The sequence below is a fragment of the Lampetra fluviatilis genome, unplaced genomic scaffold (assembly GCF_964198595.1).
Source record: "Lampetra fluviatilis unplaced genomic scaffold, kcLamFluv1.1 SCAFFOLD_1023, whole genome shotgun sequence".
NCBI lineage: Eukaryota > Metazoa > Chordata > Hyperoartia > Petromyzontiformes > Petromyzontidae > Lampetra > Lampetra fluviatilis.
In genome coordinates, this window is record NW_027620755.1 from 5001 (window position 1) to 31365 (window position 26365).

The 26365-nt window shown below is 54.7% G+C and overlaps 2 protein-coding genes across 2 annotated transcripts; both read left to right on the plus strand.

Annotated features, from left to right (window-relative positions):
• The first annotated feature begins 5248 nt into the window (after positions 1-5248).
• LOC144954356 (CD44 antigen-like) lies at positions 5249-14780 on the plus strand. The gene is made up of 4 exons (XM_078884866.1): positions 5249-5382; positions 8819-8984; positions 13596-13786; positions 14749-14780. Exons 1-4 carry the CDS (start codon positions 5322-5324, stop codon positions 14778-14780), a joined length of 450 nt encoding a protein of 149 aa, XP_078740992.1. The 5' UTR covers positions 5249-5321.
• A 6738-nt stretch (positions 14781-21518) lies between these two features.
• LOC144954355 (uncharacterized) lies at positions 21519-23667 on the plus strand. Its single transcript, XM_078884865.1, has 3 exons — positions 21519-22230; positions 22707-22779; positions 23270-23667. Exons 1-3 carry the CDS (start codon positions 21951-21953, stop codon positions 23334-23336), a joined length of 420 nt encoding a protein of 139 aa, XP_078740991.1. The 5' UTR covers positions 21519-21950; the 3' UTR covers positions 23337-23667.
• Positions 23668-26365: the final 2698 nt, after the last annotated feature.

The window sequence follows — 26365 nt, forward strand, 5'->3', positions numbered from 1 at the left end:
TGTGTGTAGGTGTGTGTGTACAGGTGAGAGTGTGTGTGTGTAGGTGTGTGTGTGTAGGTATGTGTGTGTGTAGGTGTGTGTGTGTACAGGTGAGAGTGTGTGTAGGTGTGTGTGTACAGGTGAGAGTGTGTGTGTGTAGGTGTGTGTGTGTGTAGGTGTGTGTGTGTGTACAGGTGAGAGTGTGTGTAGGTGTGTGTGTACAGGTGAGAGTGTGTGTAGGTGTGTGTGTAGGTGCAGCAGGTGCAGCAGCAGGTGAGAGTGGTGCAGCAGGTGAGAGTGGCGCGGGGTGAGAGTGTGTGTAGGTGTGTGTGTAGGTATGTGTGTGTGTAGGTATGTGTGTGTAGGTATGTGTGTGTGTAGGTATGTGTGTGTGTGTACAGGTGAGAGTGGCGCGTGGTGAGAGTGTGGGGGTCGCTAGCCCCCGAGATCCCTCCCTCGATAATACTAACGGCCGGACTAACATCATCAATCGCCCCCCCGCTGCTAAGCGAACCGCCGCTAAGCTCCTCACCCATGGTGTGGGAGCCGTCACCCGAGGATTCTCCTCCACCGCGGGTCCGCGTAGCAGGCATAGTTAACCACGTACGCGCACACCCACACACAGCTCTGCACGGCACTCACCCAACACTGACCACTCACGTTAGGATCGCGCACCTGTGTTACACACGTCGTGAACTTACGCAAGTAACGAGCACACGCAAGCGGGGCACACGCCGACACAACGACTCAAGCCGCCGCCGCCGTGCGCGCGAGACAAACCGTACAACAATGCGCAGCCGATTACGCGCTCGAGCCGTGGGGTCGGGGGTCAGGGGTCCACCACCGCGCCGCACTTTACGCAAGTAACGAGCACACGCAAGCGGGGCACACGCCGACACACAAAAGTGCTCTCCCCGGGCGTTAACGCACACACCCCCGTACCCGCACAATCGTACAGAGACCACGGCCTTTATGCATACGACCACACACTCGCGAATGCAGTGCACGCTAATACCACGTTCCAAAAACACCCAACAACACGGTTTTGTTACTACGCTCGAGATTTTATTAGCCCTTGCTAACCAACCGAGCCACCCGTGTGCGTGTGCGGGCCAGCAAGGCGCTTCTAACCCACACTCTGGTGCCGTGTAGCCCTATTCTATGCTGCGCTCTCTGCTAAACCGCTTTCCTACTCGTCCTTACCCCGAACTAACCCTCTCCTACGGATCCTACTCTCCGCTCTGAGGTGTTGTAAGGCGCGCAACACGATACCGTCTGTAGTCCTTGGTGACCTTGCGGCGCTCAGATCGTCCTGCAGACAATCTAGCGGCTCGCCCGATGACTCCTTCGTCGCTGACCCCGTGTCCAAACTCCAGAAGAAGAGAGTTCCCTACTGCCCCTGCGTTTTCTTTTAAACTATTCACATCAAAGGCTAGGAGCCCCCGTCCCGACCGCCTTGGTCTCTCGACCAATCCTGAGCCTAGGATTTCCCGCTCTTTTGCGATCCCGCCGGCCTTTGAACTTTCGACCAATCAGTCGTCCCGGGTCCTGATCCCAGCTATCTGCCTTGCTGACCCGTGTTTGTGTTTGTATGCGTTTCTAACTGCGGGGCTCTCTGAGCTCGCCGTGGTCGTGCGATCTCAAATCCGCCCACGGCGCCGCAGTGTTACTTGGCCTGGGAAGGGTCCTGTCCAATTCCCTGGCCCTGAGAAACCGTGGGGTAACCCCCCTAGGGGGCCCTCGGGTGAAAACTCAGGGTAGGTGACCCGACCACGAGGCCCTACGTGGGTGCGGGTGCGTGTTTATGTGGGGGGGTGATGGGGGGCAGTGCGGCGGTGGAAGCCGGGCGGCTCCCTGGCTCGGCCGAGCGGCCCCGTCGCTGTGGCACCACAAGAGTGTGTGGAGGTGTATGTGTGTGTATGTGTGTGTGTGTAGGTGTGTGTGTACAGGTGTGTGTAGGTGTGTGTGTACAGGTGTGTACAGGTGAGAGTGGCGCGTGGTGAGAGTGTGTGGAGGTGTATGTGTGTGTATGTGTGTGTGTGTAGGTGTGTGTGTGTGTGTACAGGTGTGTGTAGGTGTGTGTGTGTAGGTGTGTGTGTGTGTGTACAGGTGAGAGTGGCGCGTGGTGAGAGTGTGTGGAGGTGTATGTGTGTGTATGTAGGTGTAGGTGTGTAGGTATGTGTGTGTACAGGTGTGTGTAGGTGTGTGTGTGTGTGTGTACAGGTGAGAGTGGCGCGGGGTGAGAGTGTGGAGGTGTGTGTGTACAGGTATGTGTGTGTGTAGGTATGTGTGTGTGTAGGTGTGTGTGTGTGTGTACAGGTATGCGTGTGTGTAAGGTGTGTGTAGGTGTGTGTGTGTGTAGGTGTGTCTGTACAGGTGTGTGTGTGTAGGTGTGTGTGTAGGTATGTGTGTGTGTGTGTGTACAAGTGTGTGTGTGTATACAGGTGTGTGTGTACAGGTGTGTGTCTAGGTATGTGTGTGTGGAGGTGTGTGTGTGTAGGTATGTGTGTGTGTGTACAGGTGTGTGTGTGTGTGTAGGTGTGTGTAGGTGTGTGTAGGTGTGTGTAGGTGTGTATGTAGGTGTGTGTTGGTGTGTGTGTGTGTGTAGGTGTGTGTGTAGGTGTGTGTAGGCGTGTGTGTACAGGTGTGTGTAGGTGTGTGTGTGTACAGGTGAGAGTGTGGAGGTGAGAGTGTGGAGGTGTGTGTAGGTGTGTGTAGGTGTGTAGGTGTGTGTGTACAGGTGAGAGTGGCGCGCGGTGAGAGTATGTACAGGTGTGTGTGTGTAGGTATGTGTGTGTGTGTGGAGGTGTGTGTGTAGGTGTGTGTGTGTAGGTGTGTGTGTGTAGGTGTGTGTGTAGGTGTGTGTGTGTGTAGCTGTGTGTGTGTGTAGGTGTGTGTGTGCAGGTGTGTGTGTGTAGGTGTGTGTGTGTAGGTGTGCGTGTGTGTGTAGGTGTGTGTGTGTGCAGGTGTGTGTGTGGAGGCATTTATGCACAGACTGCCCTATATGACAACAGTCTGGACCACTGGACGGGTTCCGCAGGATTGGAAGGATGCCCTGGTGGTCCCCCTCTTTAAGAACTGTAACAACTACAGGGGCATCTCACTCCTCAGTGTGCCGGGAAAGGTTCTGGCAAGGATTAGTCAACATCGCCTTGCTAGGCACGCTGAGGAGAGGCTTGCGGAGCCCCAATGCGGTTTCAGGAAAGGGCGGTCCTGCACAGATGCCATATTTTCTGTCCGTCTGCTACAGCAGAGGTGTAGGGAATTCCAACAAGACCTACATCTCTGCTTTATTGACCTGGTCAAGGCCTATGATACCATCAGTAGGCCTGGGCTCTGGGTTGTTCTTCGTGCTTTCGGAGTCCCTGACCCTCTGCTCACGATCATTAAGGACCTTCATGATGGTGATCGGGCCCGGGTAAAACTACGTGGCCGGAAGTCAGAGCCATTCCCTGTTCACCTTGGGGTGCGACAGGGATGTCCTCTGGCTCCCACATTATTTAACATCTATTTTGACCGCGTAGTTCGTGAAGCCTTCAATAGCTGTACCGGGGAATTTTCCATCTGGTACAGATATAATGGGAGGCTGATCGATGCCCCGGTACGATCAAGGGATAGCTCCCTATTGCTCAACCACGTTATGTTTGCCGATGATTTGGTAATAGCTGCTCACTCAGAGGAGGAATTGGAGACGCTGCTGCTGAGACTGGAGCGTGGCACTAAGAGGTGGGGCCTTACCATCAGCTCCACCAAAACTAAGCACCTGCCTGGGTATTTTGTACCATCGGACACTCCACCCCCACAAGTCCCAATCGGTGATGGGGCAGTTGTGGAGAGAGTGGAGAGTTTCCCATATCTGGGCAGTGTGCTCATGACCGGCTCCGGTTTAACAGCAGAGGTCTCACTCCGAATCAGTCGAGCGGCATTATCTTTTCATCGGTTGCACAACGCTGTGTAGAAGCTACCTGGTCTGTCGCTCCACACGAAGCTTCAGGTCTTCTCGGCCACGGTCATTCCCTCCCTTCTCTACGCTTGCGAAACGTGGACCCCTCCTAATGGAACATCTTCGCCGGTTAGAAACATTTAGGCTGGCCTGCCTACGATCCATCCTGGGTTTAACCAGCAGGCTGGATTGTGTGAGGAGCTCACAAATCTTTGAAAGATCTGGACAAAGTCCCATCGGTGAGCTCCTCTGGCAGGCAAGGCTGCATTGGCTGGGTCATGTAGCCCGCATGCCCAGCCACCGCATGCCTAAACAGCTTTTGTTCGGCCGGATAGAGGGGGCTAAACGGGCGCAGCACGGGCTAGAGAGGAGATGGAGTGATGTGGTACAGGAGGACGTGGAGCTGAGTGGACTTGCCGGTGTCAAGATCGGCCTCAGTGGAGGAGGCTCGTGAAGGACGCTACTGGGCAGTTGGAGGCAGTCGCCCTCCAACAACAACGGAGGGCGGATGAGCGACGCTCACAACAACGAGCGGAGCGCCGGGTGGCTAAAGCACAGCAAGTTGGCACAGTAGGGGGCACAGGTGGTGCATCAGCCAGTCATCTCGGTCATCTCGGTCAGTCGACCCGTGGCACCTGCTGGGTCTGCCCCGTGACCTCCTGCTGCCAGCGGGCGTTCGACACTTCACGTGGCAGCCTCAAGGTGCACTTGGCCTGGCACAAGCGTCGTGGCGGCGTCACCGCCACTTAGTGGCGAATGGCGGTTGTTGTTGTTGTTGGGGAGCGGTGGTGCAGCAGTTAGCGCAGCACTCCGCTACCACCATCACTGACGGCAGCGATTATCCCACCAACCCGTCCTCCCCTAGGTTGACTCAGCCTGAAATTAGTACCTGGTGTAGCGGTAGTGTAGTAATCATCGTCACTGTGGGGGGAGGGGGGAGAGACAAAGACGGCCGGGATCCCATGGTGCTGGCCGACTCACTTCCTCTTGTGCCACGGTGGCTTTGAGATGTTGACTACCTCGCCTGGTCTACAGGGCTAGGAGATGTTGACTACCTCGCCTGGTCTACAGGGCTAGGAGATGTTGACTACCTCGCCTGGTCTACAGGGCTAGGAGATGTTGACTACCTCGCCTGGTCTACAGGGCTAGGAGATGTTGACTACCTCGCCTGGTCTGCAGGGCTAGGAGATGTTGACTACTTCGCCTGGTCTACAGGGCTAGGAGATGTTGACTACCTCGCCTGGTCTACAGGGCTAGGAGATGTTGACTACCTCGCCTGGTCTGCTGATGCTGCTGCTGCTAATGCTTGCTCGCTACTAACAGCACTTGCCCCAGCAGCACCGCACGGGCTACCTGGGAGAGAGGAACCTCCTCTGCCTTTGCCTTTGTGCCCCAGGCGATGTTGCAAATCGCGATGATCGCCTCTCTCCTCGCGGTGCTGCAGGCAGAGAGACTCCCAAGTGAGTGGTGGGTGTGGTGGTGAGTGTGGTGGTGAGTGGTGGGTGTGGTGGTGAGGGTGGTGGTGAGTGGTGGGTGTGGTGGTGGTGGTGGTGGTGGTGGCGGTGGTGGTGGTGGGTGGTGGGTGTGGTGGTGGGGGTGGTGGTGGGGGTGGTGGTGGTGGTGGTGGTGGTGGGGGTGGTGGTGGTGAGTGGTGGTGGTGGTGGTGGGGGTGGTGGTGGTGAGTGGTGGGTGTGGGGGTGGTGGTGGTGGTGGGTGTGGTGGTGGGGGAGGTGGTGGGGGGTGGTGGTGAGTGGTGGGTGTGGTGGTGAGGGTGGTGGTGAGTGGTGGGTGTGGTGGTGGTGAGTGGTGAGTGGTGGGTGTGGTGGTGGGGGTGGTGGGGGTGGTGGTGGTGGTGGTGGTGGGGGTGGTGGTGGTGGTGGGGGTGGTGGTGATGGTGGTGGGGGGGGTGGTGGTGGTGAGTGGTGGGTGTGGTGGTGGGGGTGGTGGTGGTGGTGGGTGTGTGGTGGGGGTGGTGGTGGTGGTGGGTGTGGTGGGGGTGGTGGTGGTGGTGGTGGTGGGGGTGGTGGTGGTGAGTGGTGGGTGTGGTGGTGGGGGTGGTGGTGGTAAGTGGTGGGTGTGGTGGTGGGGGTGGGGGTGGTGGTGGGTGTGGTGGGGGTGGTGGTGTTGGTGGTGGTGGTGAGTGGTGGGTGTGGTGGTGAGGGTGGTGGTGAGTGGTGGGTGTGGTGGGGGGGGGGGTGGTGGTGGGTGGTGGTGGTGGTGGGGGTGGTGATGAGTGATGAGTGGTGGTGAGTGAGTGGTGATGAGTGGTGGTGGTGGTTGGGGTGGTGGTGGTGAGTGGTGGGAGTGGTGGTGGTGAGTGAGTGGTGATGAGTGGTGATGAGTGGTGGTGGTGGTGGTGGTGTGTAGTAATAACAACAGCCACTCTCTGTACTTTTGAGTCTATAATCAATTAGTAACTAACACTTAACAACCCAGGGACACTTACTACCCAGGGACACTTAACAACCCAGTATCAGAACACGATCCTCGACTTTTACAAACGAATTGGCCTCCATCGGAGCCTCCTGTGTGGCATTGCCACTGCACCACCCAGCGTCGTTGTTGCTGTTGTTGCTGTTGTTGATGTTGACGCGGTTGTTGTTGTTGCTGTTCTTGCAGTTCACGCGGTTGTTGTTGTTGTTGTTGATGTTCACGCGGTTGTTGTTGTTGCTGTTCAAGCGGTTGTTGTTGTTGTTGTTGATGTTCACGCGGTTGTTGTTGTTGTTGCTGTTCAAGCGGTTGTTGTTGTTGTTGATGTTCACGCGGTTGTTGTTGTTGCTGTTCAAGCGGTTGTTGTTGTTGTTGTTGATGTTCACGCGGTTGTTGTTGTTGCTGTTCAAGCGGTTGTTGTTGTTGTTGTTGATGTTCACGCGGTTGTTGTTGTTGCTGTTCAAGCGGTTGTTGTTGTTGTTGTTGATGTTCACGCGGTTGTTGTTGTTGCTGTTCAAGCGGTTGTTGTTGTTGTTGTTGATGTTCACGCGGTTGTTGTTGTTGCTGTTCAAGCGGTTGTTGTTGTTGTTGTTGTTGATGTTCACGCGGTTGTTGTTGTTGCTGTTCAAGCGGTTGTTGTTGATGATGTTCACACGGTTGTTGTTGTTGATGATGTTCACGCGGTTGTTGTTGTTGTTGCTGTTCACGCGGTTGTTGTTGTTGTTGCTGTTCACGCGGTTGTTGTTGTTGTTGCTGTTCACGCGGTTGTTGTTGTTGCTGTTCAAGCAGTTGTTGTTGTTGTTGCTGTTCACGCGGTTGTTGTTGTTGCTGATGTTCAAGCGGTTGTTGTTGTTGTTGATGTTCACGCGGTTGTTGTTGTTGTTGCTGTTCAAGCGGTTGTTGTTGTTGTTGATGTTCACGCGGTTGTCGTTGTTGCTGTTCTTGCAGTTCACGCGGTTGCTGTTGTTGTTGATGTTGACGCGGTTGTTGTTGTTGCTGTTCTTGCAGTTCACGCGGTTGTTGTTGTTGTTGTTGATGTTCACGCGGTTGTTGTTGTTGCTGTTCAAGCGGTTGTTGTTGTTGTTGTTGATGTTCACGCGGTTGTTGTTGTTGTTGCTGTTCAAGCGGTTGTTGTTGTTGTTGTTGATGTTCACGCGGTTGTTGTTGTTGCTGTTCAAGCGGTTGTTGTTGTTGTTGTTGATGTTCACGCGGTTGTTGTTGTTGCTGTTCAAGCGGTTGTTGTTGTTGTTGTTGATGTTCACGCGGTTGTTGTTGTTGCTGTTCAAGCGGTTGTTGTTGTTGTTGTTGTTGATGTTCACGCGGTTGTTGTTGTTGCTGTTCAAGCGGTTGTTGTTGATGATGTTCACACGGTTGTTGTTGTTGATGATGTTCACGCGGTTGTTGTTGTTGTTGCTGTTCACGCGGTTGTTGTTGTTGTTGCTGTTCACGCGGTTGTTGTTGTTGTTGCTGTTCACGCGGTTGTTGTTGTTGCTGTTCAAGCAGTTGTTGTTGTTGTTGCTGTTCACGCGGTTGTTGTTGTTGCTGATGTTCAAGCGGTTGTTGTTGTTGTTGATGTTCACGCGGTTGTTGTTGTTGTTGCTGTTCAAGCGGTTGTTGTTGTTGTTGATGTTCACGCGGTTGTTGTTGTTGCTGTTCAAGCGGTTGTTGTTGTTGTTGTTGATGTTCACGCGGTTGTTGTTGTTGCTGTTCAAGCGGTTGTTGTTGTTGTTGATGTTCACGCGGTTGTTGTTGTTGCTGTTCAAGCGGTTGTTGTTGTTGATGATGTTCACGCGGTTGTTGTTGTTGTTGCTGTTCAAGCGGTTGTTGTTGTTGATGATGTTCACGCGGTTGTTGTTGTTGCTGTTCACGCGGTTGTTGTTGTTGTTGTTGCTGTTCAAGCGGTTGTTGTTGTTGATGATGTTCACGCGGTTGTTGTTGTTGATGATGTTCACGCGGTTGTTGTTGTTGTTGCTGTTCACGCGGTTGTTGTTGTTGCTATTCAAGCGGTTGTTGTTGTTGTTGCTGTTCACGCGGTTGTTGTTGTTGTTCAAGCGGTTGTTGTTGTTGTTGTTCACGCGGTTGTTGTTGTTGTTCAAGCGGTTGTTGTTGTTGCTGTTCACGCGGTTGTTGTTGTTGTTCAAGCGGTTGTTGTTGTTGTTGTTCACGCGGTTGTTGTTGTTGTTGATGTTTTCACGGTTGTTGTTGCTGTTCACGCGGTTGTTGTTGTTCTTGTTGTTGTTGATGTTCACGCGGTTGATGTTGATGTTGACGTGGTTGTCGTTGTTGTTGTTCTTGATGTTTACACGGTTGTTGTTGTTGATGTTTACACGGTTGTTGTTGTTGATGTTGACGTGGTTGTCGTTGTTGTTCTTGATGTTTACACGGTTGTTGTTGTTCTTGTTGTTGTTGATGTTCACGCGGTTGTTGTTGTTGTTTTGTTGTTGATGTTGTTGTTGCTGTCCCCAGCGGTGTCGCGTTGCCGCGTGGCCGGCGTCTTCCACGTGGAGGGAGCCCGCGGCCGCTACTCGCTGCTGCCCAGCGAAGCGGAGGCCGAGTGCCGAGCCGTGGGGGCTCAGCTGGCGAGCCTGGCACGGGTGGAGAGGGCTCATCGCCTGGGGCTAGAGACCTGCAGGTGAGTCACTCACTCAGTCAGTCACTCAGTCAGTCACTCAGTCAGTCACTCAGTCACTCACTTACACAGTCAGTCAGTCATTCAGTCACTTAGTCAGTCACTCACTACGGTCGGTAGGGGCTCAGCTGGCGAGCCTGGCACGTGTGGAGAGGGCCCATCGCCTGGGGCTAGAGACCTGCAGGTGACTCAGTCACTCAGTCAGTCAGTCACTCAGTCAGTCAGTCAGTCAGTCACTTACACAGTCAGTCAGTCATTCAGTCACTTAGTCAGTCACTCAGTCAGTCACTCAGTCAGTCACCCAGTCACTCGCTCAGTCAGTAATTCATTCACTCACCCAATCACTCAGTCACTCACCCAATCAGTCAGTCACTCACTCAGACAGACACTCACTCACTCAGTCAGTCACCCAGTCACTCACTCAGTCACCCAGTCACTCACTCACTCCGGGCCGTGGGAGCTCAGCTGGCGAGCCTGGCACGGGTGGAGAGGGCACACCGGCTAGGCCTAGAGACTTGCAGGTGACTCAGTCACTCAGTCAGTCACTCAGTCACTCAGTCACTCACTTACACAGTCAGTCACTCACTCAGTCACTCACCAAGTCACTCACTCACTCCGGGCCGTGGGAGCTCAGCTGACGAGCCTGGCACGTGTAGAGAGGGCTCATCGCCTGGGGCTCGAGACCTGCAGGTGACTCACTCAGTCAGTCAGTCACTCAGTCAGTCAGTCACTTACACAGTCACTCAGTCAGTCACTCAGTCACTCACTCAGTCAGTTACTCACTCAGTCACTCACTCAGTCAGTCACTCAGTCAGTCAGTCACTTACACAGTCACTCAGTCAGTCACTCAGTCACTCACTCAGTCAGTTACTCACTCAGTCACTCACTCAGTCAGTCACTCAGTCAGTCAGTTACTCACTCAGTCACTCAGTCAGTCACTCAGTCAGTCACTCAGTCAGTCAGTTACTCACTCAGTCACTCAGTCAGTCACTCAGTCAGTCACTCACTCAGTCACTCACCCAGTCACTCACTCACTCCGGCCCGTAGGGGCTCAGCTGGCGAGCCTGGCACGGGTAGAGAGAGCTCACCGGCTAGGCCTAGAGACTTGCAGGTCAATCAGTCACTCAGCCAGTCACTCACCCAGTCACTCACCCAGTCACTTACTCAGTCACTCACTCACTCAGTCAGTCAGTCGGTCAGTCAGTCACTCACCCAATCAGTCAGTCAGTCACTCAGTCAGTCACTCAGTCACTCACTCACTCAGTCAGTCACTCTCTCACTCACTCACTCAGTCACTCACTCAGTCACTCACCCAGTCACTCACTCACTCACTCCGGGCCGTAGGGGCTCAGCTGGCAAGCCTGGCACGGGTAGAGAGAGCTCACCGACTAGGCCTAGAGACTTGCAGGTGAATTAGTCACTCAGTCAGTCACTCAGTCACTCACCCAGTCACCCAGTCACTCAGACACTCAGTCACTTAGTCACTCATCCAGTCACTCACTCAGTTACTCACTCAGTCACTCACTCAGTCACTCGCTCAGTCAGTCACTCACCCAGTCACTCAGTCACTCACCCAGTCACTCAGTTACTCACCCAATCACTCACTCATTCACACCTAGTCACTCACCCAGTCACTCACTCAGTCACTCGCCCAGTCAGTCACTCACTCACCCAGTCACTCTCTCAGTCACTCAGTCACTCACTCAGTCAGTCACTCACTCACCCAGTCACTCACTCACCCAGTCACTCACTCAGTCACTCACTCAGTCAGTCACTCACCCAGTCACTCACTCACACACCCAGCCACTCACTCGCCCAGTCACTCACCCAGTCACTCACTCAGTCACTCACCCACTCACTCACCCAGTCACTCACTCAGTCAGTCACTCACTCACCCAGTCACTCACTCACCCAGTCACTCACCCACTCACTCACCCAGTCACTCACCCAGTCACCCACTCACTCACTCAGTCACTCACTCACCCATGTGGTTAACGTGGTGAACGTGGTTGACTTGGTTGACGTGGTTAACGTGGTTAACGTGGTTAACGTGGTCGACTTGGTTAACGTGGTTGACTTGGTTGACGTGGTTAACGTGGTTAACGTGGTTAACGTGGTCGACTTGGTTAACGTGGTTAACGTGGTTGACTTGGTCAACGTGGTTAACGTGGTTGACGTGGTTAACGTGGTTAACGTGGTTGACGTGGTTAACGTGGTTAACGTGGTTAACGTGGTCAACGTGGTTAACGTGGTTGACGTGGTTAACGTGGTTAACGTGGTTAACGTGGTTGACGTGGTTAACGTGGTTAACGTGGTTGACGTGGTTGACGTGGTTAACGTGGTTAACGTGGTTGACGTGGTTAACGTGGTTAACGTGGTTAACGTGGTTGACGTGGTTAACGTGGTTAACGTGGTTGACGTGGTTAACGTGGTTAACGTGGTTGACGTGGTTAACGTGGTTAACGTGGTTAACGTGGTTGACGTGGTTAACGTGGTTGACGTGGTTAACGTGGTTAACGTGGTTGACGTGGTTAACGTGGTTGACGTGGTTAACGTGGTTAACGTGGTTGACGTGGTTGACTTGGTTAACGTGGTTGACGTGGTTGACGTGGTTAACGTGGTTGACGTGGTTGACGTGGTTAACGTGGTTAACGTGGTTAACGTGGTTGACGTGGTTAACGTGGTTGACGTGGTTAACGTGGTTGACTTGGTTAACGTGGTTAACGTGGTTGACGTGGTTGACGTGGTTAACGTGGTTGACTTGGTTAACGTGGTTAACGTGGTTAACGTGGTTGACGTGGTTAACGTGGTTAACGTGGTTGACGTGGTTGACGTGGTTAACGTGGTTGACTTGGTTAACGTGGTTAACGTGGTTGACGTGGTTGACGTGGTTAACGTGGTTGACTTGGTTAACGTGGTTAACGTGGTTAACGTGGTTAACGTGGTTAACGTGGTTAACGTGGTTGACGTGGTTGACGTGGTTAACGTGGTTGACTTGGTTAACGTGGTTAACGTGGTTGACGTGGTTGACGTGGTTAACGTGGTTGACTTGGTTGACGTGGTTGACGTGGTTAACGTGGTTAACGTGGTTGACGTGGTTGACGTGGTTAACGTGGTTGACGTGGTTGATGTGGTTGACTTGGTTAACGTGGTTAACGTGGTTGACTTGGTTAACGTGGTTGACGTGGTTGACGTGGTTGACGTGGTTAACGTGGTTGACGTGGTTGACGTGGTTAACGTGGTTAACGTGGTTGACGTGGTTGACGTGGTTAACGTGGTTAACGTGGTTGACGTGGTTGACGTGGTTGACGTGGTTGACGTGGTTGACGTGGTTAACGTGGTTGACGTGGTTAACGTGGTTGACGTGGTTAACGTGGTTAACGTGGTTAACGTGGTTAACGTGGTTAACGTGGTTGACGTGGTTGACGTGGTTAACGTGGTTGACGTGGTTAACGTGGTTAACGTGGTTAACGTGGTTGACTTGGTTAACGTGGTTGACGTGGTTGACTTGGTTGACGTGGTGAGCGTGGTTAACGTGGTTAACGTGGTTAACGTGGTTGACGTGGTTGACGTGGTTAACGTGGTTGACGTGGTTGATGTGGTTGACTTGGTTAACGTGGTTAACGTGGTTGACTTGGTTAACGTGGTTGACGTGGTTAACGTGGTTAACGTGGTTAACGTGGTTGACTTGGTTAACGTGGTTGACGTGGTTGACTTGGTTAACGTGGTTAACGTGGTTGATGTGGTTGACGTGGTTAACGTGGTTAACGTGGTTGACGTGGTTGACTTGGTTAACGTGGTTAACGTGGTTGACTTGGTTAACGTGGTTGACGTGGTTGACGTGGTTAACGTGGTTGACGTGGTTGATGTGGTTGACGTGGTTGACTTGGTTAACGTGGTTGACGTGGTTAACGTGGTTGACGTGGTTGACGTGGTTAACGTGGTTGATGTGGTTGACGTGGTTGACGTGGTTAACGTGGTTAACGTGGTTGACTTGGTTAACGTGGTTAACGTGGTTGATGTGGTTAACGTGGTTGACTTGGTTAACGTGGTTAACGTGGTTGATGTGGTGAGCGTGGTTAACGTGGTTGATGTGGTTGACGTGGTTGACGTGGTTAACGTGGTTAACGTGGTTGACTTGGTTAACGTGGTTAACGTGGTTAACGTGGTTGACGTGGTTGACGTGGTTAACGTGGTTGACTTGGTTAACGTGGTTAACGTGGTTGACTTGGTTAACGTGGTTAACGTGGTTGACGTGGTTGATGTGGTTGACGTGGTTGACGTGGTTAACGTGGTTAACGTGGTTGACTTGGTTAACGTGGTTAACGTGGTTAACGTGGTTAACGTGGTTGACGTGGTGAACGTGGTTGACGTGGTTGACGTGGTTGACTTGGTTAACGTGGTTGACGTGGTTGACGTGGTTAACGTGGTGAACGTGGTTGACTTGGTTAACGTGGTTAACGTGGTTGACGTGGTTGACGTGGTTAACGTGGTTGACGTGGTTGACTTGGTTAACGTGGTGAACGTGGTTGACGTGGTTAACGTGGTTAACGTGGTTGACGTGGTGAGCGTGGTTAACGTGGTTAACGTGGTTAACGTGGTTGACGCGTCTAGGCACGGCTGGGTGTTGGGGGGATCGTTCGTGATCCCACGGATCAACCCCAACCCCAAGTGCGCCAGCAACCTGACGGGCTTGCTGGTGAACCTCACATCGTTCACGCGGGTCGACGTCTACTGCCTGAACCTCACTGGTAACGCTCACCCACTCACGCAGTCACTCACCCACTCACCCACCCACTCACCCAGTCAGTCACTCACTCACCCACTCACTCAGTCAGTCACTCACCCAGTCAGTCACTCACTCACCCACTCACTCACTCACCCACTCACCCAGTCAGTCACTCACTCACTCAGTCAGTCAGTCACCCGCCCACTCACTCACCCACTCAGCCTGACGGGCTTGCTGGTGAACCTCACATCGTTCACGCGGGTCGACGTCTACTGCCTGAACCTCACTGGTAACGCTCACCCACTCACGCAGTCACTCACCCACTCACCCACCCACTCACCCAGTCAGTCACTCACTCACCCACTCACTCACTCACCCACTCACCCAGTCAGTCACTCACTCACTCAGTCAGTCAGTCACCCGCCCACTCACTCACTCACTCAGCCTGACGGGCTTGCTGGTGAACCTCACATCGTTCACGCGGGTCGACGTCTACTGCCTGAACCTCACCGGTAACGCTCAACCACTCACTCACCCACTCACTCAGTCAGTCAGTCACTCAGTCAGTCACTCAGTCACTCACTCACCCACTCACCCACCCACTCACCCAGTCAGTCACTCACTCACCCACTCACTCACCCACTCACCCAGTCAGTCACTCACTCACTCAGTCAGTCACTCACTCACCCATTTACTCACTCACCCACTCACCCTGACGGGCCTGCTGGTGAACCTCACATCGTTCACGCGGGTCGACGTCTACCGCCTGAACCTCACCGGTAACACTCACCCACTCACTCAGTCACCCACCCACTCACCCACTCACTCACTCAGTCAGTCACTCACGCACCCACTCACTCAGTCACTCACTCACTCAGTCAGTCAGTCAGTCACTCACTCAGTCACTCACTCAGTCACCCACTCACTCACCCACTCACCCACTCACCCACTCACCCACTCACTCACCCACTCACCCACTCACCCACTCACCCACTCACTCTGACGGGCCTGCTGGTGAACCTCACGTCGTTCACGCAGGTCGACGTTTACTGCCTGAACCTCACCGGTAACGCTCAACCACTCACTCAGTCACTCACCCACTCACCCACCCACTCACCCAGTCAGTCACTCAGTCACTCACCCACTCACCCACCCACTCACCCAGTCAGTCACTCACTCACTCACTCACCCACTCACTAACCCACTCAGTCACTCACTCACCCACTCACTCTGACGGGCTTGCTGGTGAACCTCACATCGTTCACGCGGGTCGACGTCTACTGCCTGAACCTCACCGGTAACACTCACCCACTCACTCACTCACCCACTCACCCACCCACTCACTCACTCAGTCAGTCAGTCAGTCACTCACTCACCCACATCACTCACCCACTCACCCAGTCAGTCACTCACTCACTCACTCACCCACTCACCCACTCAGTCACTCACTCACCCACTCACCTCTGACGGGCTTGCTGGTGAACCTCACATCGTTCACGCGGGTCGACGTCTACTGCCTGAACCTCACTGGTAACGCTCACCCACTCACTCAGTCACCCACCCAGTCAGTCACCCACTCACTCACTCGCTCAGTCAATCAGTCACTCACCCACTCACTCACGCACTCAGTCACTCACCCACCCACTCACTCACTCACTCAGTCAATCAGTCACTCACCCACTCACTCACGCACTCAGTCAGTCACCCACCCACTCACCCAGTCAGTCACTCACCCACTCACTCACCCACTAACCCACCCACTCACTCACTCACCCACTCACCCACCCACTCACCCACCCACTCACCCACTCACCCACCCACTCACTCACCCACCCACTCACTCACCCACCCACCCACCCACCCACCCACCCACCCACCCACTCACCCACCCACTCACCCACTCACTCACCCACTCACTCACCCACCCATCACCCACCCACTCACCCACCCACCCACTCACCCACCCACCCACTCACCCACCCACCCACCCACTCACCCACTCACCCACCCACTCACCCACCCAGCCACTCACCCACCTACCCACCCACCCACTCACCCACCCACCCACCCACTCACCCACCCACCCACCCACTCACCCACCCACTCACCCACCCTCACCCACCCACCCACTCGCCCACCCACTCACCCACCCACCCACTCACCCACCCACTCACCCACCCACTCACCCACTCACTCACCCACTCACCCACCCACCCACCCACTCACACACCCACCCACCCACCCACTCACTCACTCACTCACCCACCCACCCACCCACCCACCCACCCACCCACTCACCCACCCACCCACCCACTCACCCACCTACCCACTCACCCACGTACCCACCCACCCACTCACCCACCTACCCACCCACCCACCCACTCACCCACCCACTCACCCACCCACCCACTCACCCACTCACCCACCCACTCACTTACCCACTCACCCACCCACTCACCCACCCACCCACCCACCCATCCACTCACTCACCCACTCACCCACCTACTCACCCACCCACTCACCCACTCACCCACTCACCCTCACCCACACACTCACTAACCCACCCACTAACCCACCCACTCACCCACCCTCACCCACTCACCCACCCTCACCCACTCACCCACCCCACCTACCCACCCACCCACTCACTCACCCACCCACCCACCCACTCACCCACCCACCCACCTACCGACCCACCCACCCACCCACCCACTCACCCACCCACCCACCCACTCACCCACTCACCCACCCACCCACCTACTCACCCACCCACCCACCCACCCTCACCCTCTCTCTCCCACAGACATCCGCGTGAATTCCTGCAACGACTCCAGCCCCCTGCTCTCGCCTTGGCCTCCAACGCAACACCCACCCCTCCTCACCACCCCTCTCACCACCGCCCTCACCACCTCCTCACCAGGTGTGCTATTCCTTAGTAATGCCACACACGGACACAATTTCTAACCGAGAGGATGGTTACAAACTCGGCAATCGTTGGGAACGACTTCTTGATCCGACCTGGGGACGATTGCTTGCGTGGCGATCGAAACGTCGTGAGCTTTTAATTTTACGACCTCCGTGACCTTGACCGAAAGCAAGGCCGTAGCCGTGCAGTCAACATTGGGGGGGGGGGGGGGCAAATGTTTCAGGGGGTCTGGGGGGGGGGGGGTCCCAACCAAGGAAAATATCGACATTTGAAAACTCATTTGCTGCTTAAAATATAAAAAAAATTCACGAACACATTGGATGGATGTTTATTTAAAGGTTTCGTGACTGCAGGGATTCATATCCTTGGTTCTTTCGGTAAAGTGACGTAGAAGGGAAATAATAAAATAAAAATATAAAGTAATAACATAATAAAATAAGAAAAAAATTAAATAATAAAAATATTAAACAATAAAATAATAAAAGCATAAAACAATAGCGTAATAAAAATATAAAACAATAACATGATAAAAATATAAAATAATAAAAATATTAAACAAAAAATAATAAAAATATAAAACAATAACATAATAAAAATATTAAACAATAACATGATAAAAATATAAAATAATAAAAATATTAAACAAAAAATAATAAAAATATAAAACAATAACATAATACAAATATAAAACAATAACATAATAAAAATATAAAGTAATACAAATATAAAACAAAAAATAATAAAAATATAAAACAATAACATAATAAAAATATCAAACAATTGGAACCTCCTTTGGCAGTAAAAACATATGATAATTGTTTTTTTACCCTTTTATCTGGCAACAAAACTGACACATTTTTTACCCCGAGCTCTCAATACTCTGATGGTGCATTGTCTTTGAGTTGTGCGCCTTTTGGCGTCATCTGGTCCAACACCATGTGAGACTAGGCTCTAAGGAAAGCTGTCTCGGGTGTGGACCAATCAACTTCAAGGACCATGTGAGACTAGGCTCTAAGGAAAGCTGTCTCGGGTGTGGACCAATCAACTTCAAGGACCATGTGAGACTAGGCTCTAAGGAAAGCCGTCTCGGGTGTGGACCAATCAACTTCAAGGACCATGTGAGACTAGGCTCTAAGGAAAGCTGTCTCTGGTGTGAACCAATCAACTTCAAGGACCATGTGAGACTGGGCTCTAAGGAAAGCTGTCTCGGGTGTGGACCAATCAACTTCAAGGACCATGTGAGACTAGGCTCTAAGGAAAGCCGTCTCGGGTGTGGACCAATCAACTTCAAGGACCATGTGAGACTAGGCTCTAAGGAAAGCTGTCTCTGGTGTGAACCAATCAACTTCAAGGACCATGTGAGACTAGGCTCTAAGGAAAGCCGTCTCGGGTGTGGACCAATCAACTTCAAGGACCATGTGAGACTAGGCTCTAAGGAAAGCCGTCTCTGGTGTGGACCAATCAACTTCAAGGACCATGTGAGACTAGGCTCTAAGGAAAGCTGTCTCGGGTGTGGACCAATCAACTTCAAGGACCATGTGAGACTAGGCTCTAAGGAAAGCTGTCTCGGGTGTGGACCAATCAACTTCAAGGACCATGTGAGACTAGGCTCTAAGGAAAGCTGTCTCGGGTGTGGACCAATCAACTTCAAGGACCATGTGAGACTAGGCTCTAAGGAAAGCTGTCTCGGGTGTGGACCAATCAACTTCAAGGACCATGTGAGACTAGGCTCTAAGGAAAGCTGTCTCGGGTGTGGACCAATCAACTTCAAGGACCATGTGAGACTAGGCTCTAAGGAAAGCTGTCTCGGGTGTGGACCAATCAACTTCAAGGACCATGTGAGACTGGGCTCTAAGGAAAGCTGTCTCGGGTGTGGACCAATCAACTTCAAGGACCGTGTGAGACTAGGCTCTAAGGAAAGCTGTCTCGGGTGTGGACCAATCAACTTCAAGGACCATGTGAGACTGGGCTCTAAGGAAAGCTGTCTCGGGTGTGGACCAATCAACTTCAAGGACCGTGTGAGACTAGGCTCTAAGGAAAGCTGTCTCGGGTGTGGACCAATCAACTTCAAGGACCATGTGAGACTAGGCTCTAAGGAAAGCTGTCTCGGGTGTGGACCAATCAACTTCAAGGACCATGTGAGACTGGGCTCTAAGGAAAGCTGTCTCGGGTGTGGACCAATCAACTTCAAGGACCATGTGAGACTAGGCTCTAAGGAAAGCTGTCTCTGGTGTGGACCAATCAACTTCAAGGACCATGTGAGACTGGGCTCTAAGGAAAGCTGTCTCGGGTGTGGACCAATCAACTTCAAGGACCATGTGAGACTAGGCTCTAAGGAAAGCTGTCTCTGGTGTGGACCAATCAACTTCAAGGACCATGTGAGACTAGGCTCTAAGGAAAGCTGTCTCTGGTGTGGACCAATCAACTTCAAGGACCATGTGAGACTGGGCTCTAAGGAAAGCTGTCTCGGGTGTGGACCAATCAACTTCAAGGACCATGTGAGACTAGGCTCTAAGGAAAGCTGTCTCGGGTGTGGACCAATCAACTTCAAGGACCATGTGAGACTAGGCTCTAAGGAAAGCTGTCTCGGATGTGGACCAATCAACTTCAAGGACCATGTGAGACTGGGCTCTAAGGAAAGCTGTCTCTGGTGTGGACCAATCAACTTCAAGGACCATGTGAGATTGGGCTCTAAGGAAAGCTGTCTCGGGTGTGGACCAATCAACTTCAAGGACCATGTGAGACTAGGCTCTAAGGAAAGCTGTCTCTGGTGTGGACCAATCAACTTCAAGGACCATGTGAGACTAGGCTCTAAGGAAAGCTGTCTCTGGTGTGGACCAATCAACTTCAAGGACCATGTGAGACTGGGCTCTAAGGAAAGCTGTCTCGGGTGTGGACCAATCAACTTCAAGGACCATGTGAGACTAGGCTCTAAGGAAAGCTGTCTCGGATGTGGACCAATCAACTTCAAGGACCATGTGAGACTGGGCTCTAAGGAAAGCTGTCTCTGGTGTGGACCAATCAACTTCAAGGACCATGTGAGACTGGGCTCTAAGGAAAGCTGTCTCGGGTGTGGACCAATCAACTTCAAGGACCATGTGAGACTAGGCTCTAAGGAAAGCTGTCTCTGGTGTGGACCAATCAACTTCAAGGACCATGTGAGACTAGGCTCTAAGGAAAGCTGTCTCTGGTGTGGACCAATCAACTTCAAGGACCATGTGAGACTGGGCTCTAAGGAAAGCTGTCTCGGGTGTGGACCAATCAACTTCAAGGACCATGTGAGACTAGGCTCTAAGGAAAGCTGTCTCGGGTGTGGACCAATCAACTTCAAGGACCATGTGAGACTAGGCTCTAAGGAAAGCTGTCTCGGATGTGGACCAATCAACTTCAAGGACCATGTGAGACTGGGCTCTAAGGAAAGCTGTCTCTGGTGTGGACCAATCAACTTCAAGGACCATGTGAGACTGGGCTCTAAGGAAAGCTGTCTCGGGTGTGGACCAATCAACTTCAAGGACCATGTGAGACTAGGCTCTAAGGAAAGCTGTCTCTGGTGTGGACCAATCAACTTCAAGGACCATGTGAGACTAGGCTCTAAGGAAAGCTGTCTCTGGTGTGGACCAATCAACTTCAAGGACCATGTGAGACTGGGCTCTAAGGAAAGCTGTCTCGGGTGTGGACCAATCAACTTCAAGGACCATGTGAGACTAGGCTCTAAGGAAAGCTGTCTCGGGTGTGGACCAATCAACTTCAAGGACCATGTTAGACTAGGCTCTAAGGAAAGCTGTCTCTGGTGTGGACCAATCAACTTCAAAGACCATGTGAGACTAGGCTCTAAGGAAAGCTGTCTCTGGTGTGGACCAATCAACTTCAAGGACCATGTGAGACTGGGCTCTAAGGAAAGCTGTCTCGGGTGTGGACCAATCAACTTCAAGGACCATGTGAGACTGGGCTCTAAGGAAAGCTGTCTCTGGTGTGGACCAATCAACTTCAAGGACCATGTGAGACTAGGCTCTAAGGAAAGCTGTCTCTGGTGTGGACCAATCAACTTCAAGGACCATGTGAGACTGGGCTCTAAGGAAAGCTGTCTCGGGTGTGGACCAATCAACTTCAAGGACCATGTGAGACTAGGCTCTAAGGAAAGCTGTCTCGGGTGTGGACCAATCAACTTCAAGGACCATGTTAGACTAGGCTCTAAGGAAAGCTGTCTCTGGTGTGGACCAATCAACTTCAAGGACCATGTGAGACTAGGCTCTAAGGAAAGCTGTCTCTGGTGTGGACCAATCAACTTCAAGGACCATGTGAGACTGGGCTCTAAGGAAAGCTGTCTCGGGTGTGGACCAATCAACTTCAAGGACCATGTGAGACTGGGCTCTAAGGAAAGCTGTCTCTGGTGTGGACCAATCAACTTCAAGGACCATGTGAGACTAGGCTCTAAGGAAAGCTGTCTCTGGTGTGGACCAATCAACTTCAAGGACAGTGCATACATCAGAGTTGTGTTTTTTTGTTTGAATTATGACCGCAGGTATTGTGGTCAATGCAAACATGACTCCTTGTAAAAAGGTATAGGTGCTGCTGCTACTAACAGCACTTGCCCCTACAGCCCTGCTAGAGGCTACACGGGGGATCTTTGTCTTTGTCTGTGTGTGCAGAGGGTAGCAGCCTCACCACCACAACCGCCACCACCACCACAACCACCACCACACCACGCACCACCACAACAATTACCATAGCAACCACCACACCACCACCCACCACCACCACCACCACCACACCAACCACACCAACCACCACCACCACCACACCAACCACCACCACCACCACCACACCAACCACCACCACCACCACAACCGCCACCACCACCACCACACCAACCACCACCACCGCACCACCACCCATCACCACCACCACCACCGCACAGCCATCATCGGCACAACCAACCACAACTGCTGCAACAACCACAACCGCCACAACCGCCACAACGGCAACTGCTGCAACCTCCCACCAGCGCACAGAGCGTCCCCATGGCAACGGCGTCACAGGCGGTCACCACGGCAACCGAGGCACCGCCGCAGGTTTCCACGGCAACCAGCGTACCCATAGCAACCCCCTCGCCACCGCCGACGTCAGCGCGGCCGACGCGCGTGGGTACGGCACCGTGGTTACCACCCGTAGCAACCACGGTCTCCATAGCAACCAGGGTGGCGACGGTAGTCACGGCAACGACAGCGGCGTCTCCTCCCCTGGCAACCAGGGCCCTTCTCATAGCGACCGCGTCACCACCGCCACCTCCTCGGTTACCTTGGAAACCGAGGGGATGCCCGTTACCGTGGCAACCAAGGGGGTGGTGGTAACCAAGGGGACAGCCGCTACCGTGGAAACCGAGGGGATTCCCGTTACCGTGGTGACCGAGTGGGCGCCCGTCACCGTGGCGGTAACCAAGGCGGGGGAGGCCTCCGTCTCCGTGGCAACGGCGGGCGGGGTCTCCGTCTCCGTGGCAACAGCGGACGGGGCCTCCGTCTCCATGGCAACGGCGGGGACCCCGCTGGGAGGTCACAAACCGACGGCTCACGCGGAGACTCGGGGTCAGGGGGCAGGTGAGGAGGGGGGCGTGGTTACAGTTGTGGTGGTGGTGGTTGTGGTGGTGGTGGTGGTTAAGGTTATGGTGGTTAATGTTGTGGTGGTTGTGGTGGTTAAGGTTGTGGTGGTTGTGGTAGTTGTGGTGGTTAATATTGTGGTAGTTGTGGTAGTTGTGGTTAAGGTTGTGGTGGTTAATGTTGTGGTGGTTGTGGTGGTTAATGTTGTGGTAGTTGTGGTAGTTGTGGTGGTTAAGGTTGTGGTAGTTGTGGTAGTTGTGGTGGTTAAGGTTGTGGTGGTTGTAGTAGCTGTGATAGTTGTGGTGGTTAATGTTGTGGTAGTTGTGGTGGTTGTGGTGGTTAAGGTTGTGGTGGTTGTAGTTGTTGTTGTTATTGTTGTTGACGTGGTGGTTGTTGTTGTTGTGGTTGTTGTTGTTGACGTGGTTGTTGTTGACGTGGTTGTTGTGGTTGACGTGGTTGTTGTTGTTGTTGCTCAGCTTGGGTTCTCCTCGTCGCCTCCCTCCTCCTCATCGTGGTTGCCATGACGACGCTCGTCGGGGGCGTGGCCTGGTGAGGAACAACACTCACCACTCACCACCAACTCACTCACCACCACTCACTCACCACCACTCACCAACTCACTCACCACCACTCACTCACCACCACTCACCAACTCACTCACCACCACCACTCACCCGTGTCCCCCCCCGTCCCCCCCCCCGTGTCCCCCCCCCCGCGTGTCTCTCCCCCCCCCCCGTGTCCCCCCCCCGTGCCCCCCGCGTGTCCCCCCCCCCCCGTGCCCCCCCCCGTGTCCCCCCCCCGCGTGTCTCTCCCCCCCCCCGTGCCCCCCCCCGTGTCCCCCCGTGCCCCCCCCCCCGTCCCCCCCCCGCGTGTATCTCCCCCCCCCGTGTCCCCCCCCCCGTGTCCCCCCCCCCCGTGTCCCCCCCCCGCGTGTCTCTCCCCCCCCCGTGTCCCCCCCCCCGTGTCCCCCCCCCGCGTGTCTCTCCCCCCCCCCGTGCCCCCCCCCGTGCCCCCCCCCGTGCCCCCCGCGTGTCTCCAGGTTCAGGAAGAGGAAGTGTGCGAGCTATGACACGTGGAGAGACCGGCCTTACCACGTGATCGCCTGAGCCACAACCACCACAACCACCACCACCACTATCACCACCACAACTATCACTATCACCACAACCACCACCACTATCACCACCACAATCACCACAACCACTATCACAACCACCACCACCACTATCACCACAACCACCACTATCACCACCACAACCACCACCAACCAGCACAACCACCCCCGAATATCTACACAAAGCTCCCCCGTGTAGCCTCTAGCAGGCTGTAGGGGCAAGTGCTGTTAGTAGGGAGTAGCAACAGCACCTGTACACAGACAAAGCTCCCCCGTGTAGCCTCTAGCAGGGCTGTAGGGGCAAGTGCTGTTAGTAGCAGCAGCACCTATACACAGACAAAGCTCCCCCGTGTAGCCTCTAGCAGGGCTGTAGGGGCAAGTGCTGTTAGTAGCAGCAGCACCTATACACAGACAAAGCTCCCCCGTGTAGCCTCTAGCAGGGCTGTAGGGGCAAGTGCTGTTAGTAGCAACAGCACCTGTACACAGACAAAGCTCCCCCGTGTAGCCTCTAGCAGGGCTGTAGGGGCAAGTGCTGTTAGTAGCAGCAGCACCTATACACAGACAAAGCTCCCCCGTGTAGCCTCTAGCAGGGCTGTAGGGGCAAGTGCTGTTAGTAGCGAGTAGCAGCAGCACGTGGGCAAACTTGGTGTGACGTCATGTCGTTGTGTCACTTGGTCCGTGACGTCATCTCGTAGTGTGACTTGGTGTTGACGTCATCTCCGTGGTGTGACTTGGTCTTGACGTCATCTCATAGGTGTGACTAGGGTCGTGACGTCATGTCGTGGTGTGACTTAGCCGTGACGTGATCTCGTGAGAAAACTTGAGGCAGAATGTCATCTCTTTGTGTGCCGTGACGTCATTGTTCAATAAAAGCTGTGGGAAACAACAACAACACCACCACCACGTGTGCGAGTGGGTTCATTCAGGTTCCGGGGCGAGTGAGGCGATTCAGGTTCTGGGGCGAGCGAGTCGCGATTCAGGTTCCGGGGCGAGCGAGTCGCGATGCAGGTTCCGGGGCCCGTGAGACGATTCAGGTTCCGGGGCGAGCGAGGCGATGCAGGTTCCGCGGCGGGTGAGGCGATTCAGGTTCTGGGGCGAGCGAGTCCCGATGCAGGTTCCGGGGCGAGTGAAGCGATTCATGTTCCGGGGCGAGCGAGGCGATTCGCGTTCCGGGGCGAGCGAGTCGCGATGCAGATTCCGGGGCGAGTGAGGCGATGCAGGCTCCGGGGCGGGAGAGGCGATGCAGGTTCCGGGGCGAGTAAAGCGATGCAGGTTCCGGGCGATCGAGGCGATTCAGGTTCCGGGGCGTGTGAAGCGATTCAGGTTCCGGGGCGAGCGATCGATGCAGGTTCCGGGGCGAGTGAGGCGATTCAGGTTCCGGGGCGGGTGAGGCGATTCAGGTTCCGGGGGCGGGTGAGGCGATTCAGGCTCTGGGGCGTGTGAAGCGATTCAGGTTTCCGGGGCGAGCGAGGCGATTCAGGTTCCGGGGCGAGTGAGGCGATTCAGGTTCCGGGGCGGGTGAGGCGATTCAGGTTCCGGGGCGTGTGAAGCGATTCAGGTTCCGGGGCGAGCGAGGCGATTCAGGTTCCGGGGCGAGTGAGGCGATTCAGGTTCCGGGGCGGGTGAGGCGATTCAGGCTCTGGGGCGTGTGAAGCGATTCAGGTTCCGGGGCGAGCGAGGCGATTCAGGTTCCGGGGCGAGTGAGGCGATTCAGGTTCCGGGGCGAACAAGGCGATTCAGGTTCCAGGGCGGGCGAGGCGTTTTAGGTTCCGGGGCGAGCGAGGCGATGCATGTTCCGGGGCGAGCGAGTCGATTCAGGTTCTAGGGCGAGCGAGGCGTTGCAGGTTCCGGGGCGAGCGAGGCGATTCAGGTTTCGGGGCGTGTGAGACGATGCAGGTTCTGGGGCGAGCGACTCGATGCAGGTTCCGGGGCCTGTGAGGCGATGCAGGTTCTGGGGCGAGGAGGCAATGCAGGTTTCGGGGTGAGTGAAGCGATGCAGGTTCCGGGGTGAGTGAAGCGATGCAGGTTCCAGGGCGGGCGAGTCGATTCAGGTTCTAGGGCGAGTGAGGCGATTCAGGTGCTGGGGCGAGCGAGGCGATGCAGGTTCCGGGGCGGGCGAGGCGATTCAGGGGACAGTGAGTGATGCAGGTTCTGGGGCGTGTGAGACTATTCAGGTTCCGGGGCGAGCGGGGGCGATGCAGGTTCCGGGGCGACTGAGGCGATTCATGTTCCGGGACGAGCGGGGCGATGCAGGTTCCGGGGCGAGCGAGGCGATTCAGGTTCCAGGGCTAGCGAGTCGATTCAGGTTCTAGGGCGAGTGAGGCGATTCAGGTTCCGGGGCGAGTGGGGCGATTCATGTTCCGGGACGAGCGGGGCGATGCAGGTGCCGGGGCGAGCGAGGCGATTCAGGTTTCGGGGCGTGTGAGACGATGCAGGTTCTGGGGCGAGCGACTCGATGCAGGTTCCGGGGCCTGTGAGGCGATGCAGGTTTCAGGGCGAGCGAGTGCGATGCAGGTTCCGGGGCGAGCGAGACGCAATGCAGGTTCCGGGGCGGGGCGAGGCGATGCAGGTGCCGGGGCGAGCAAGGCGATTCAGGTTCCAGGGCGGGCGAGGCGCTTTAGGTTCTGGGGCGAGCGAGTCGATTCAGGTTCCGGGGCGATCGAGGCGATGCAGTTCCGGGGCCCTTGAGGCGATGCAGGTTCCGGGGCCCCGCGCGTGCACGCGGAAGTTGCTGCAGCTACGCACGAAGCTGCTGGGGGAAGACTCCGACTGGACGAGGTGAGGAGGAGGTGGTGAGGAGGTGAGGGGCGGGGTGAGGGGTGAGGTGAGGGGGTGAGGTGAGGGGGTGAGGGGCGGGGTGAGGGGCGGGGTGAGGAGGTGGTGAGGTGAGGGGGTGAGGTGAGGGGGTGAGGGGCGGGGTGAGGTGAGGGGCGGGGTGAGGAGATGAGGAGGTGAGGGGCGGGGTGAGGGGCGGGGTGAGGGGCGGGGTGAGGGGCGGGGTGAGGGGCGGGGTGAGGGGCG